General features: G+C 46.6%; 1 protein-coding gene across 1 annotated transcript; it reads right to left on the minus strand.

Annotated features, from left to right (window-relative positions):
* Window positions 1–691: 691 nt before the first annotated feature.
* On the minus strand, window positions 692–1,594 carry LOC144264428 (olfactory receptor class A-like protein 4). Its single transcript, XM_077816187.1, has one exon. It carries the CDS (start codon window positions 1,592–1,594, stop codon window positions 692–694), a length of 903 nt encoding a protein of 300 aa, XP_077672313.1.
* Window positions 1,595–16,212: the final 14,618 nt, after the last annotated feature.

The raw sequence follows: 16,212 nt of genomic DNA on the forward strand, positions 1-16,212 counted from the left end.
CATTGATGAGCACAGTATAAGAACCTGTTTAGAAGAGAATTCTTCAGTTAATTTTCCCAGTTTCCTTAATTATTTCATTTGCTGAACATGTACATGGAGACTGCTTGGAACATCAGCGAGCATTTGTTGTTTCAATGATCTATTGCAGAAAAGAGACTGCTTCGGTGACCGTGACAATGTTTAAAAAAAACAGGACTTTCTTCCCCTGCCACCTTTGCAGCTGTAAAAGATAATGAACATCAAACACCTGAACGCTCAGGGTCATGTGTGCGCTCAGTCTTTTGTTTAAAATCGGTGCCACCGTGGGTTGGTAAAGATTGGAGTATTTCCATTTGCTTTCAGCTGACTGAAGGCAAATGTTTACCTGCTGCTTGCCTTTTGAAATACGCTTTCTGCTGGGTGTTTTCTGCGGCAGATCTCCTTGCTGTATCCATTGTGTAGTGCCTAATAGGCCTGCTATCTGAATAGTTCCCCACCCTGCTTGACACTGCTTCAGTATGAATATTGTTATAAAGGTCGGGGGCGGGGAAAGCAAATGGGAACCTTCTGAATTTCAAGCAATATCCAAGGCAGGTTTTCAAAAGGCTGATCTGAGGGCTATTGTAAAGGTCCAAAGAAAGCCATGGTTGCAGAACTGTGTTTATGTTCTGGAGGATGAAGGAGCCAGCAGCTGGTTCATACCACATCCAGGCTACAGCTCCATGCTCTGAATGACTGTGGGCCTTTCACATTTCAGGCACCAGCAAGCTTCAGCCAGGTATTCTCTGACCTTTCTGTAGCCAAACACCACAACGTAGGAGCTGGCAGAGTAATAAATGGAGGACAGAATTCCATAGACACCGCTGAGGACACTGTTTTCAAAATCGCTTTCGAACAACCCAGAAATGATGGCAATCCAGACCATGTCATTAGAGATCCAGCAAACCACATAGATGGACAGCAATGAGAGCAAGATTTTTGTGGCTTGGGCCGTGTGCTTGTTCCAGCTGCTGTCGGTGGTCCAAGTGGCCCTGACTTTTCTCCGGTGCTTGCAGAGCAGGTCGATGGTGAAGCCATTTAAGACAATCACAAGGACGATGAAGATGAGGTCCAAACTGACCGACGCGTAGGTGGTGAACTTCATGATGAAAGTCCCTGTGTAGCTTAAGCAGGTTGTAATTGCCAGATACTCTATGGTCTTGTTAATCTTCTCCGCCGTTCCGTCATGTTGAAGGTAAGGGATATGGAAAACGATGGTAAAGATCCAACATCCCACAAGGACGCTATTTACATACTGCCCCTGGTGCCTGTAGATGAATTTTGACCAGCAGTGGTTAGGTCTTCGGATCTTGATCAGGTGAAGGATGCTTAAATTCTCCACTGACCAGATGCTAATCAGTCTCAGCGTGTGGTAAGTGTAGAGGAGTATCCTGCAGCTCAGCTTTCCAAAAGCTTTGGCGCTGACAAAGAAGATGAGCCCAGGGATTACCTGATAGCAGCAGAGTAAGAGGTTCACCAGGGCCATGTTGACAATGATTCTGTCCAAGGGTAGAAGGGCTCTGTGCCGGACAGCATTACTGACGAAGGCAAAGACAACGATGAGGTTGCCGATCATGCCGATAAATGCCGCTAGATAAATGAGGATGGACGCAACATATGTAGGGTTACACATCCTAATGATACCAATGGAGAGAAGAGTTTGCTTTGAGTTTCCCAGCTTGTTTCTTAACTTCCTCCTGTTTCCTTCCCCCTTCTTGTCTATGCTGCTTTAACATATTACCTCTGCCTCTTGCCCTCTGCAGTGTGTTCACAATACAGCAATCCTACCAAGCCTCTATTTTTTCAGCAGGCCTGTTTCCCCTCCCCCCTGCAATCCCAGGTGATGGACGAGTGGTTTTATAGTCCCTCTCATGAAAGGCTCAGGGGCGTGATTACTCTGTTGTTTGTGTTACCAGCCGTTATCTTATTCTGCTAAGAAAGGGCAGGTGCAATATAGATTAAGCAATGACTAATAGAAAATGTGCCATGATAAAAAGTCCTGCCTGTGTAATGAGAGAGGCTTTCGGATGAAAAGGCTACTTCAAGGAGTGATGGGATATGAACAGCCAAATTGCTCACACTGTGCCTGAACGAAACCTGCCCAGCTAACAGACCGGCTGTGACTGGTTACCTAGGGGAGGCGATCATGGACGAAAGGTTAAGCAGAATTATACAGGAAGCTGCATAGGGATGGGTGTTTGTGTGTGAGAGAGGAGGCGGGCTTGACTTTAAGATGTGGTCCAATGTTAATTAAGGGTTATATTATGCTTGCCTGGCCTTTATGAAGGCTATAGAGGGCAAAAGGGATACTCCCCGGAGATCCAGAGGTGTCAGAGCAGATGGGCGAAAAATGCTTTCATGCCCATTCCCAGCCCTGCAGAACGGGCACTCAGGAGCCAGCATGAGCCCCCTCTGCACTTGCAAACTCCACTTATAGAGGGACTCCAGGGGCCACCCCTCTCCTGGGAAGTCCTGACCACGTGGCTCCAGTGGAACAGAGGTGGTATGGTCCAGTGGTTTGGGCACAGGACTAGAAGCCAGGAGACTGGGGTTCTACTCCCTGCTTGGCCACTGGCCTACTGTGTGATCTTTCACAAGTCACTTCCCCTCTCTCTGTGGCACAGTTATCCCCTTGGCTTCCCTTCTCTATGTAGATTGTGAGTTCCTTGGGGAAGGGACTCTCTCACTGTGTACAGCACCTAGCACAATGGGGCCCCAATCTTGGTTGGAGCCTCTAGGTGCTCCTGTAATACAATAAATAATAACAACAGCTGCACTGGCTGGTGGGGGGGTGGGGTGAGAGAGCACAAGGGGCCCCAGAGCTTCCAGATACAATGTGGAATTATGCTGCGAGGTGACCTGCTGGGGAAGTGCCTGGAGGTGACATAGGCCTCTGTCCCACCTCCTGCCAGTCCCTTTTGGGGTGGATCTTAGTAGCCAGCTCCACCCTCATTACAGTTGGCTCAAGCATCAAAGTAGCATGAACTTTGATGCCTGAGGAATTTGCCCGATTAGTACTGTAGGCGGGTAGGTGTGTGTGGCTGTCCCTCACTGTCAGTCTCTGAGGGTGGCCATGCTTCTTTGCTGTCATGCACCTGGAACAGCAGTCTGTGCAAGGGGGATAGTAGCTGTTTCTAGGGCTCAAACCCACAGGCGGGTAGAACAGTGAACAGTTCAGGGGCCCAGGCCCTTAGGCAAGGCAGGGTACCCAGCAGTCTAGATCTCCAGCCCTCAAGCAGTGTAGAGCAAGTAAGAGTCTAGGAGCCTGGCCTTCAGGCAGGGGTGGACGTCCAACACAGTCTAGGGGCTCGGGCAAGGGGTGGGGACTCAACACAGTCTAGCGTCGTAGCTCAGTGGACGGTAGACTCACACTGGCCTCCTGGCCGAAGTGGGGAGGCCGCCTCCCCAGGGGTGGGGTGGCAGAGTTTGGGGGAGGGAGGCCCACCCGACTCTACTGCGTCCCAGCCCAGGGCCCTAACAGTGGGGATCTGCCCGCAACACGCTGACCTTGTATCAGACTGCTGTCTAGTTTCCCTGGGCTACTTCCTACTCTCCCCAGGTTTGGTACCTCGGTGCGGTGAGTGTCTGGTGTCTCCTCAGGGTACACCGCCAGTGGCAACCCCAGCAACTCCTCACCATTGGTCGGGTCTGGCTGCTCTGATAGCTCGGGTGAGTCCTCTGGGTAACTGAAGCCTCCTGTGGGCTCCTACATCAGCAGTGGGGAGACTGCATCCCTCTCCTTTGGCAGCTGGTGCTCAACTGAGCTACAGGGCCCGCCTTTTATACCTCCTGTTCCTGTCCCGCCACTCACCTTCCGGCGTGGTGAGCGTGGCCGTACTGTTTCCACCCACCCGGCGGTGTCTGGCCGTCCCTCACCGTCAATCTCCAAGGGTGGCCACATCTCTTAGCTACAAGCACCAAGATAATACAGTGATGGATACCATAGGTAAGTAGATGGGTAAATATGGAGAGAGAGGCAGAACCCCATCTAGCACCGAAGAGGAACCACCATCCATTTGAGGAACCTCGACCTAGTGCAAGACGCAAGCCTTCCCACACTAACCAGCTGCCGTGGCAGTGAAGAAGAGAAAGGAGTAAATACCCCACAATGTTCTGACTTCTCCCTGCTCCACACTCCATCGGAAAGAGGTGAGTCTCACTTTTGTATCTGGCATTCAGAAAACAATAGTGGGAGTATTTAGATTGCTCCTAAATCCTTTTTGTAAAGAGCTACTAGACATTGTACAACCAGGCAACATTTTGCTGCCAAAGTTTTTTTTTTTTTTTTTTTTTGGACAAACGATACAGATGTGGGTTGACCGAGACACTTCAATAATTTGTGATGAATTTGCCAGATTGTTTCAATTGGGAAAAAATGGTCTTTTTTATTGACATTTTTGAAACAAAACATTTGGCTTTTCATTTTGAATGCTACTTAAATTTATTCATTTTTAAAAAAGATTTAAAAACCTTCAAAAATGAAACAAGATTTTGGGTCAAATGAAACATTGAGTTTGACCTGAAATGAAATTTTTTGGACTCCTTCGATTCAGCCACTGACCCAGAAAATTGTTTTTTCACACAGCTGTAGACCTTACTAAAGCAAACTCCTACTGTACTTAGTGGAAGCTTTGCCTGAGTCAGGGCTAAACGTAAGCTGGTTTCAGGTCTGTAGCGACATGATGGACTCACTGACATGATGCCTCCTGCTGGTCATCTTGGAGATTAGCTCTCCAGCGTATGGAGTGCCCTCTGCTGGCTGGTGTCTCACCTGCCTCAGGCCCCGTGTCCCTCCCAGAACCTGGTGCCCCTTTCCTTGGGGTTCTGCCCCAGCAGTCTCCCCTCCCTGGGGAACCCCCAACCCTCTAGCCCCACCTTGCCTCAGTGGCTACTGCCAGTCATCATCTAGCCCCTGCTCACTGGGGCAAACTGCAGTCCGTAATGGCCACTCGTCATCCACAAGGGGGTCGGACCAGCTGCCTCTGCCTATCCCCGGGCTGCCCCTCTGCAGCCCCAGTACCTTCTTAGCCCTTAACCAAGGCCTCAGTCTGGGGAGTTGCCAGGCTGGAGCTCTCCAGCTCCTTTGCCCTTCCCCAGCCCTGCTCAGCCTCTGATACCCTGGCTCCTTCAGACAGCTAGGTCCTTCTCTCTCCAGAGAGAGAGAGGGAGATCTGACCCCGCTCCACCCTCAGCCCTTTTATCAGGAGCACACCCAATCAGCCTACCTTTTTCAGGAGCAGGGCCACTGCCCCGCTACAAGGCCAGTGTGGTACATTCCATTTGCAAGACAGAACCTCAAGTTCAGCTGGCCAGGAGAATATTTTTTTCCCCATGAAATATTTCAACGAGGCCATCCACCCCCTTCCCATTTTAAGTGAGAAGCTTCTCCCAAAGGTTTCAGGTTTTTGTTGGAAAAAGCTGAACCCCCAACATTTTCAGTTGTCAAAAACCAAAACGCTTTCAGGGTTAGCTTACAGCAAATTTTTGTATGTGAAATTTTCCATTTTATCAAAAAGTCATTTGTCAAAAATATCTTCTTTTTCCCCCATCAAACAAATATTTTGGGGGAAACATTTCAACCATCTCTTCTTCTCACATTGTTTCCCTCCCTCACTGCACTCAGTCTTCCTCTGTTCTAAGTGAAGGGGAAAGGATTTCCCTGGCAGAGAGGGTTTTGTTTGTCGGTTACCGGCCCGTCTTCTGCAGTCAGGCGGCCATTGCATTTGGATAGGAAGCGTATAGTACGGTTTGCCAACACTGGCATCTATGTGGCCACTGTGTTAGTCATTGCAGAGTGCCCAGAGTACCCCTTCCAGCAGGACTGGAATCACGTGTGCGCTGGTAGTTGTAGGAAAATAAAATTATACAAAAAAGCACAATAGCTTTGTTCCTCTCGGCTTTGTTCCCCATGATGTCACTTACTGCAGTGACCCACATGAGATAGGGAAGGACTGAGGACCCACTCTACCTGTCCTGACTCACACAAGCCAGCCTTACTCATGGAAGGAGTTTGGCCGCATGTCAGGCATCAAGAATAAATCCATCCTGCTCCCAATAAGGTTTAATTCTTGTTAGCTGACATGTTATTGAACATGACTTACCCTCTGGCCTGGCTGGACCACAGCGTGGGGTGGGCTTTGAGGGTGTGAGACCCATTACAGAGCCCTGTGCCAGCTCTGGAAGTGAGACGTGACTCCCTGGCTGTTTCCATTGCTGTCTCCATTTGCTGTGTGCTTCTGGCTAGATACTACACGACAGATGTGTGTGTTGATTTATCCTTCCATGACTTCTCGGTATAAGCCAAGGTAGGAAGTAAACCACACCCGATATTTCCAACTGAAAGTGGATTTTGCCAGCTAAGCTGCAGAAAAGTATGAATTTTTATGTGAATTTTTCCCCCCATGGGTGCCTGAAACAATGTGGCAAACCTCTAAAAACAAAATGCTGTGAACAATTTTCCACCAACTTCTCCCGGCCCTAGTAGGGCCCAGCTGATGAGGCCACGCTGCAAAGGAGCCACAATGGCCTGGGAGAGAATTCCCCCAACACAAGGCGGATGTGAACAGCCCAATATTGCCCTGTGGCAAGCCTAGTGTTGAGGTTGGGTGGATCAGGGCAGCAGTGGCCATGTCCATGGTGCCGAACACACTATGGGGATTCAAGGAGGCTTCCATAAATTAAGGCCCCAGAGGCTAAGCCATCTTCGCCCTTAATGCCCCGGGGCTGCACTTTCTGTGCTGAGGAAGTTAACAGCTCAGAATCTGCACCATTTTAGAGCTATTGCTACAGTAGACAATCAGCCCCAGGGCTCTGACTGCTTTCCATCCATTTCCTGAGCAATGCCCAGCTTCAATTCTGCATTTCTCCCTCACTTTAACAGCAGTTGTGTGACTAAAACGCCAGACACTTATTATTTCTTTAGTGCTGACACTGTGCTTTGCTCTTGTTCAAGACATAAAGGTAAAGACAATCCCTGATCTCAAGAGCTTATCTCGAGCTGTGAGTTTCAATGTTCCCCACTCCATGACCCCATATTACAACCGAGAAAAGGTTCAAGAACTCCCTCCCACAGGAGATCCCTTTCCCTATAGCCCATAAAGAAAGAGAGGGGAATTATAACTCCTGATACCTATTCATTTTGCCTGGCTTGAGAAGCTGTGGAATAAAGGAGACACAGAATCCAGCGTGCATTGGGGAATCCAGTAACTCTCTTTTCATAAAGTTTTTTTATAAAGAATTATTATGAACGCAACTTTCTGCTTAGCTCTGTTCATTTGCTTTATCCTCCCACTCTTTCCCTCCGTATTTCATAGAATCATAGAATATCAGGGTTGGAAGGGACCCCTGAAGGTCATCTAGTCCAACCCCCTGCTCGAAGCAGGACCAATTCCCAGTTAAATCATCCCAGCCAGGGCTTTGTCAAGCCTGACCTTAAAAACCTCTAAGGAAGGAGATTCTACCACCTCCCTAGGTAACGCATTCCAGTGTTTCACCACCCTCTTAGTGAAAAAGTTTTTCCTAATATCCAATCTAAACCTCTCCCACTGCAACTTGAGACCATTACTCCTCGTTCTGTCATCTGCTACCATTGAGAACAGTCTAGAGCCATCCTCTTTGGAACCCCCTTTCAGGTAGTTGAAAGCAGCTATCAAATCCCCCCTCATTCTTCTCTTTGACTGTTTTAGCTTCCTGATGCATCTTGTCTGTCACTTAGATTATGAGCTTTCTGGGGCAGGAGCTGTCGCCTTTGTTACATGCTTGAACAGCACCTAGTACAATGGGGGCCTGATTTTTGATTGCGGTGTCTATATGCCACTAACATAGAATTAATACATAATTGTGGCCAAGGATGTTTTAGAAAGAGTTTGAATAAGTTATGGATGGTGGCTTTTTCCTACTCCTGTTTCTAGATGTAGAGTTTTTGTATCTGCTCAAAATTCAGTGCTTTGGGATTTGTTTTAATTAGATTCCTGAGACAGCCAGAAGAGCCCCAATTCCCTGGCTCTCCAGTCACCACTTAATACACACATTCACACACCACCTCTGCAGGTGCTTCCCATCTTGTCAAGATCTGCTGGGAAATGTGACATTAATTAGCGTGTGGTGCTGAATTTTTAAAAATGATTATAATTAACAAAATGTGCTTAATAAAAGCATATGGGGCCAGCCAGAAGAACATGAACCACCATAGCAGAGACTAAATATTTCAAAGGAGAGGATCCTCGGAGACTGTCAATCCTTGGAGAACTCTGATACTAAAAATTATCAAGAATATTTCACATAGACTAACATGAGCGGGGATAATCTTTTCTCAGCATATGTGTAATAGCATCTCAGACTTAATGGGAGTTAAGCCATATCAAAAGTACCATATATTTTTAAAACTTCGGTATTCTAGATTAGCAACAGATGATATAATCAATAGAAACAACTACTAAGAGTACCTGAAATAGAAACCTTCTGTCGTGAACTGTAGGCATAGAGATTGACCTAGAACTTCTGTGGTCAGATGGCAGGACAGCAAGAGTCAGTGCTGGAGGTTTGCAACTGCCATGAGTGTAGCAAGGCAATAATGCAAGAGCGGACAGATTGAAAGAAAAAGGCTGTCATCATCTTGTAGGTAGCCAGAAAGTGTATCATGCGTCACTGGACCAAGAGCAAAGCAGCACCTGAAAGAGCAACTTGTTCCTCTAGAAAAGATTGATTCTAGAATCACAGATGCTCAAAAAAACATTTGGAGTGAAATCCTGGCTCCAGGGACATCAGTGGGAGTTTTGTCATTGACTTCCATTGGGCCAGGATTTCACCCTTGCTGCATACCAAATGCAAAGCAGTGGATGTACTAATTCCAGTGACTTCCACTTTATTAAAACACTGTTTAACAAAGATCTGCCTAATTTATCAACATTTGATGGGTTTTGGCAGAAGTTATTGGATAAGCTGATCACCAGTTATTGCAAATTACTATTTAACAAATGAAGGTCAAAATTCTTCTGTGAGCCAGAAGAATATCCCCAGGAACACGCATATGATAGTAAAGATGACTACAACTTAATGATATATTTTTGAAATAATGTAATCGACATTATAAGAGCTACCATGTGCTAGGTAAGCTATATTATGCACCCTGATGATCCTCACTTAATAAGAAATGTACCTCTTCTGCCAGGTGAAGCCAGCAGCAACCAGAGCTGGATTCAATATCTAGGGGTTCTTTTTCAACAATATAACACAGAACCGGCTCAAGCCCCCACCCAGTAACCTGGGAGAATTACACACCACCCCTGGGCACCTCTGAGAGGCAATACTTCTCCATTTGCAAGCTCGGAGTCTGAGTGTAGAAAATAAACTTTTAAATGAAAGGAGAGAAGTCATCCAACATTAATTAGGGGAAATGCTACAAGCAGGATTCATAAACATAAAACTGTGAGCAGGACACCCACCCCAGAGTGTGAGGGGCAGAGTCTTCTGCCTTATGTTCTTGAGTTCTACAACCAAAAGTTCCTTTTCTGTGCCCCCTCTGCTCCCTCACCATACCCCACTCACAGTGGTTGTCCTTGGTCAGTGAGGACCCAGGGTTCAGAGGTGTATCTTTGTGAGTTCACCTCTCACCTGGGGAAGAAGGCACCTTGCGTGCCCCGCCAGCCGCAGTTCCTCGTCACCTGGCCTGCCCCATCAGCCACTGCTCACCACTTTCACCAGCTGCTCCTGCTGGCAACTGCTTGCCACTTTCTCTTACCAGCCACCCATCAAGTCATCTTATGCTGCCACCTGCCTTTCTGCCGTGACCTCTGCAGGTCAGTCTCTTAGTGATTTTTAGCTTTTAGTAGGCTGGGCAGAAACACTGCCCCACCACAAGTGATTTCAGCTCTCATTGAATACTTAATAATAATAGAATGCACGTAATGCAGCCTATTTAGCTCTATCTTTGAACAGTGGGGAGAAATAGGTTAAACCAGACTGGGGATCCTTAAAGAGAGTCCACACCTCTTACCTGGGATACCTGTCCCCACATCTCTCTACTTTCACAGGGGTCTGGCATTTGAGCCCCTGGTTTAACGAGGTCCTTTCAGCTGAGGGTGACCCCCCATTTGGGACAGGTTAATTAAGCACAGTTCTGCTCCCCCTTACTCAGAGAATAAAGACACAAGAACTGATAACATTTCACTATCCCTGCATTCAGTACTAACGTGATCTGTAACCAACACCAGCCAAAGTTGACCACTTTGAGCAACACAGCTCCTGTCTGCTAGACATCTAGGCAGAGTAGGTGTGTTCATGTAAATACAGTTTGCTCCTGAAGTCTCTCCCCCTCCCCAACTAGCTGTCAGGAGAGAGTTCATTCAGACCCTGCTTACAGACAAAAGAAGTCAGATGAAGTTAATGGGAATTCTACCTGCATAAACAATACAGAATTTGGGCCTATGGATAAGAAAATCAGCTATTTTAACCAAAGTGAGAGGAAAAACTGAATTCAGATCCAAACAGCTGAATCTTTTATTTCATTCTTCTAAATTTTACCATGTTTGATGTCAGCCCTAAATATCCCTTTTAATAATTGGAAAACCAGGAATCCAGTCCACACAGTCCTTGTTCAACCAACATGGCACTGCGGAACAGCTCTTTTCAGTGGTATTGATTTAGGATTGTTTTGAACCATGACATCTTCCATAAGACATCTGGGTACAAACAATTCCTGAGGGAGACGCTGATGGGAAGGGAGAGTGGAAGCGTCTCATCCCATGGCATACCCCCCTCATGGCTCCTCGCCCACAGTGCCCTCCTAATTTCCCCAATAGTTTGTTGGCAACCTAGAGTACTTTAAGTAATGTGCCCTTCCTGGGGTTCAGTGTATTGAGTCTCTGTAAAATACAGTCTCTGCTGGCCTTTCAGGCCCAAACCCTTCCCGCTCGGGGTTTCCAATTTTATCCTCCATACGGGGCTTTGGGTTCCTGGTTTTCCCTTCACTGAGCGAGGAAGCTCTGCCAGTCCCATTACAGCCCCAGGCCTCTCGGGAGAATCTTTTTCATAGGTCTTCTCCTGCCCTGGTCCCACAACTCCTTCCCCCTGATGCAGGGATTCCACACCCTCCTTCATGGGGCCATGCACTGACTCAAGCAGGCTTCCTGACCTACCAGTATGCAGGTTGCAGGCCCACTGCATGGAACTTCTCTCCTCTCCCCAGAAGTCAGCAAAAAGCTGGGTTTCATCCTGTTCAGGAGAGAGCTCCCTGATTAGCACCTGCTCCCCTTCCCCCCCCCCGCCCCGTTCCCAGCTTGTTTGCTGCTCTCATACACACCTGTTTCCTTAAAGGGGCCAAGACATGGAACAGGGGCAGCTGGCCCTAAACTCTACTACTCCCTGAAAGGGGACAGACTGGCCTACTACAGGGAACATGCCTCAGTGTGTGTTCTTTGCCCTGAAGGGAGCTCAAACCAAACTCCATTAATACGTTAGGACTGTCTAAAGGTTCATTTAGAAAACAATTTTCATTCTTGTCATTCAAATTTATTTAGTCAGCTGCATCATGTCCCCTGATTATTCCCATGCCTGTGTCACTAAGCGTCAGAGTAATACACCAAGCAGGTACCCATCTAGGCATCATACCACTGCACGCGAACTTCACTTCCAGACATCTGGGCCAATATAAATCCCACAGCCAGTTGAGGCGATTGGCCCAGCTTGTTTACATCATAACATCCCTGTGGTGTTGATAGTTGTAACTTGCCCTTGGAGTCTCAGATTACACTTCATTTCGGTCCCAGTTCAGCAAAGCAGTTCAACATGTGTCTGTCCTTCTGCTTATATAGGGACAAATACTGGGTGAGGTATGTGTATGTGAGGTGGGAGGGGGCAGGATAGCTGGAGGGCCACATCCTGCAGAGGTAATATAACAGCTAATACAAACAAGCTCTGAAACAACAGAACAAACAACAAGAAGTTCATGGCACTTTTTTTTCCCAGGAATGTTCAGAAATATCTGTTTTCATTCCATGCCCTTGTCTGCTTATGACTCTTGTTGTGTCTCATCTGAGTAGTAACTCTGGACATTTTGATTAAAAAACTAGAATGACATAAAATTAACATGGCACATATTTAATGGACTAAAAACTGGCCAACTGACAGATTTCAAAATGTAACTGTAAATGGGGAATCATCTCTGAGCAGGTGTTTGTAGCAGGATCCTGGCCCTATGCTATTTCACGGCTTTACCAATGTCTAGAAGAAAACATAAAATTGTCACTGATAAAGTTAGGAGAGGACACAGAGATTGGAGGAGAGGTAAATAATGAAGGGGACAGATACTGATCACTGATACAGAGCAATTTGGATCGCTTGATAAACTGGGCACAAGTAAACAATATGCATTTTCATACGGCCAAATGTAAAGTGATGTATCTAGAAACAAAGAATGTAGGACGTATTTATAGGATGGGGGACTCTATCCTGTGAAGTAGCAACTCTGAAAAAGACTTGGGAGTTATGGTGGATAATCAACTGTAATCAACTGTTATGGTGGATAATCATCTGTGGTGCCCAAAATGGCTGATGCGATCCTGTGGTGCATAAAAAGGGGAATCTTGAGTAGGAATAGGGAAGTTATTTTACCTCTGGATTTGGCACTGACTGCAACCGCTGCTGCAATATTGTGCCCAGTTCTGGTGTCCCCAATTCAAGAAGCATGTTGATAAATTGGAGAGGGTTCAGAGAAGAGCCACAGGAATGATTAAAGGATTGGGAACCATGCATTATAGTGAAATGCTCAAAGAGTTCAAGGTGTTTAGTTTAACAAAGAGAAGGTTGAAGAGGTGACTTGACCACAGTCTAGGTACCTACATGGGGAAGAGAAATGGCCAGAAGCTGAAGCTAGATAAATTCAGACTAGCAATAAAGTGCACGTTTTTAATAGACAAGGTAATTAACCAGGGGAATATTGACCAAGGATGGTGGTGGATTCTCCATTACTAGAAATCTTTGAATCAAGAGTGGATGATTTTCTAAAAGATCTGCTCAAGTTCAAACACCAGTTCATTCAATAAAGTCTTATGGCCTGTGAAATCCTCAGGGAGATTAGAGAGGCTATAAAAATAAAAAAAATCAATAATAAAGGGGGATTTCAACTATCCCCATATTGACTGTGTAGGGGACAATTTCCTGGTGCAAGTGCTAGACGAGCCAACTGGGGGGGAGCTTTTCTTGACCTGCTGCTCACAAACAGGGAAGAATTAGTGGGGGAAGCAAAAGTGGACGGGAATCTGGGAGGCAGTGAGCATGAGTTGGTTGAGTTCTGGAGCCTGACACAGGGAAGAAAGGTAAGCAGCAGGATATGGATCCTGGACTTCAGGAAAGCAGACTTTGACTCCCTCAGGGAACGGATGGGTAGGATCCCCTGGGGGACTAACATGAAGGGGAAAGGAGTCCAGGAGAGCTGGCTGTATTTCAAGGAATCCCTGTTGAGGTTACAGGGACAAACCATCCCGATGAGTCGAAAGAATAGTAAATATGGCAGGCGACCAGCCTGGCTTAACGGTAAAGACCTAGCGGATCTTAAACATAAAAAAGAAGCTCACAAGAAGTGGAAGGTTGGACATATGACCAGGGAAGAGTATAAAAATATTGCTCGGGCACGTAGGAATGAAATCAGGAGGGCCAAATCGCACCTGGAGCTGCAGCTAGCAAGAGATGTCAAGAGTAACAAGAAGGGTTTCTTCAGGTATGTTGGCAACAAGAAGAAAGCCAAGGAAAGTGTGGGCCCCTTACTGAATGAGGGAGGCAACCTAGTGACAGAGGATGTGGAAAAAGCTAATGTGCTCAATGCTTTTTTTGCCTCTGTCTTCACTAACAAGGAGAGCTCCCAGACTGCTGCACTGGGCATCACAACATGGGGAGTAGATGGCCAGCCCTCTGTGGAGAAAGAGGTGGTTAGGGACTATTTAAAAAAGCTGGATGTGCACAAGTCCATGGGGCCGGACGAGTTGCATCCGAGAGTGCTAAAGGAATTGGCGGCTGTGATTGCAGAGCCATTGGCCATTATCTTTGAAAACTCATGGCGAAGGGGGAAGTCCCAGATGACTGGAAAAAGGCTAATGTAGTGCCCATCTTTAAAAAAGGGAAGAAGGAGGATCCTGGGAACTACAGGCCAGTCAGCCTCACCTCAGTCCCCGGAAAAATCATGGAGCAGGTCCTCAAAGAATCAATCCTGAAGCACTTACATGAGAGGAAAGTGATCAGGAAGAGTCAGCATGGATTCACCAAGGGAAGGTCATGCCTGACTAATCTAATCGCTTTCTGTGATGAGATTACTGGTTCTGTGGATGAAGGGAAAGCAGTGGATGCATTGGATGTATTGTTTCTTGACTTTAGCAAAGCTTTTGACACGGTCTCCCACAGTATTCTTGTCAGCAAGTTAAAGAAGTATGGGCTGGATGAATGCACTATAAGATGGGTAGAAAGTTGGCTAGATTGTCGGGCTCAACGGGTAGTGATCAATGGCTCCATGTCTAGTTGGCAGCCGGTGTCAAACGGAGTGCCCCAGGGGTCGGTCCTGGGGCCGGTTTTGTTCAATATCTTCATAAATGATCTGGAGGATAGTGTGGATTGCACTCTCAGCAAATTTGCAGATGATACTAAACTGGGAGGAGTGGTAGATACGCTGGAGGGCAGGGATAGGATACAGAGGGACCTAGACAAATTGGAGGATTGGGCCAAAAGAAATCTGATGAGGTTCAATAAGGATAAGTGCAGGGTCCTGCACTTAGGATGGAAGAACCCAATGCACAGCTACAGACTAGGGACCGAATGGCTAGGCAGCAGTTCTGCGGAAAAGGACCTAGGGGTGACAGTGGACGAGAAGCTGGATATGAGTCAGCAGTGTGCCCTTGTTGCCAAGAAGGCCAATGGCATTTTGGGATGTATAAGTAGGGGCATAGCGAGCAAATCGAGGGACGTGATCGTTCCCCTCTATTCAACATTGGTGAGGCCTCATCTGGAGTACTATGTCCAGTTTTGGGCCCCACACTACAAGAAGGATGTGGATAAATTGGAGAGAGTCCAGCGAAGGGCAACAAAAATGATTAGGGGTCTGGAACACATGACTTATGAGGAGAGGCTGAGGGAACTGGGATTGTTTAGTCTGCAGAAGAGAAGAATGAGGGGGGATTTGATAGCTGTTTTCAACTACCTGAGAGGTGGTTCCAGAGAGGATGGTTCTAGACTATTCTCAGTGGTAGAAGAGGACAGGACAAGGAGTAATGGTCTCAAGTTGCAGTGGGGGAGGTTTAGGTTGGATATTAGGAAAAACTTTTTCACTAGGAGGGTGGTGAAACACTGGAATGCGTTACCTAGGGAGGTGGTAGAATCTCCTTCCTTAGAAGTTTTTAAGGTCAGGCTTGACAAAGCTCTGGCTGGGATGATTTAGTTGGGGATTGGTCCTGCTTTGAGCAGGGGGTTGGACTAGATGACCTCCTGAGGTCCCTTCCAACCCTGATATTCTCTGATTCTATGACTGGATACATTTCACCGCAGGACGAGATGCAGAGATAAAGTTTCTTGACACCTTAAATGACTGCTTCTTGGAGCAACGAGTCCTGGAACCAACAAGAGGAGAGACAATTCTTGATTTAGTCCTAAGTGGTGCACAGGATCTGGTCCACGAGGTGAATATAGCTGGACCATTTGGTAATAGAGACCATAATATAATTAAATTTAACGTCCCCGTGGCAGGGAAAACACCACAGCAGCCCAGCACTGTAACAATTAATTTCAGAAAGGGTGAAGTGAGCTGTAGCTCACGAAAGCTTATGCTCAAATAAATTGGTTAGTCTCTACGGTGCCACAAGTACTCCTTTTCTTTATACAAAAATGAGTTGGTAGTTAAACAGAAATTAAAAGGTACAGGGCCAAAAGTGAAATCCCTGCAAGCTGCATGGAAACTTTTTAAAGACACCATAACAGAGGCTCAACTTAAATGTATACCCCAAAGAGAACCAAAAAAGTGCCACCGTGGCTAAACAACTAAGTAAAAGAATCAGTGAGACAAAAAGGCATCCTTTAAAAAGTGGAAGTTAAATCCTAGTGAGGAAAATAGAAAGGAGCATAAACTCTGGCAAATGAAGAGTAATAATATAATTAGGAAGGCCAAACAAGAATTTGAAGAACAGCTAGCCAAAGACTCAAAAAGTAATAGCAAATTTT

The sequence above is a fragment of the Eretmochelys imbricata genome, chromosome 4, assembly GCF_965152235.1.
Source record: "Eretmochelys imbricata isolate rEreImb1 chromosome 4, rEreImb1.hap1, whole genome shotgun sequence".
In the NCBI taxonomy this organism is placed as follows: domain Eukaryota; kingdom Metazoa; phylum Chordata; order Testudines; family Cheloniidae; genus Eretmochelys; species Eretmochelys imbricata.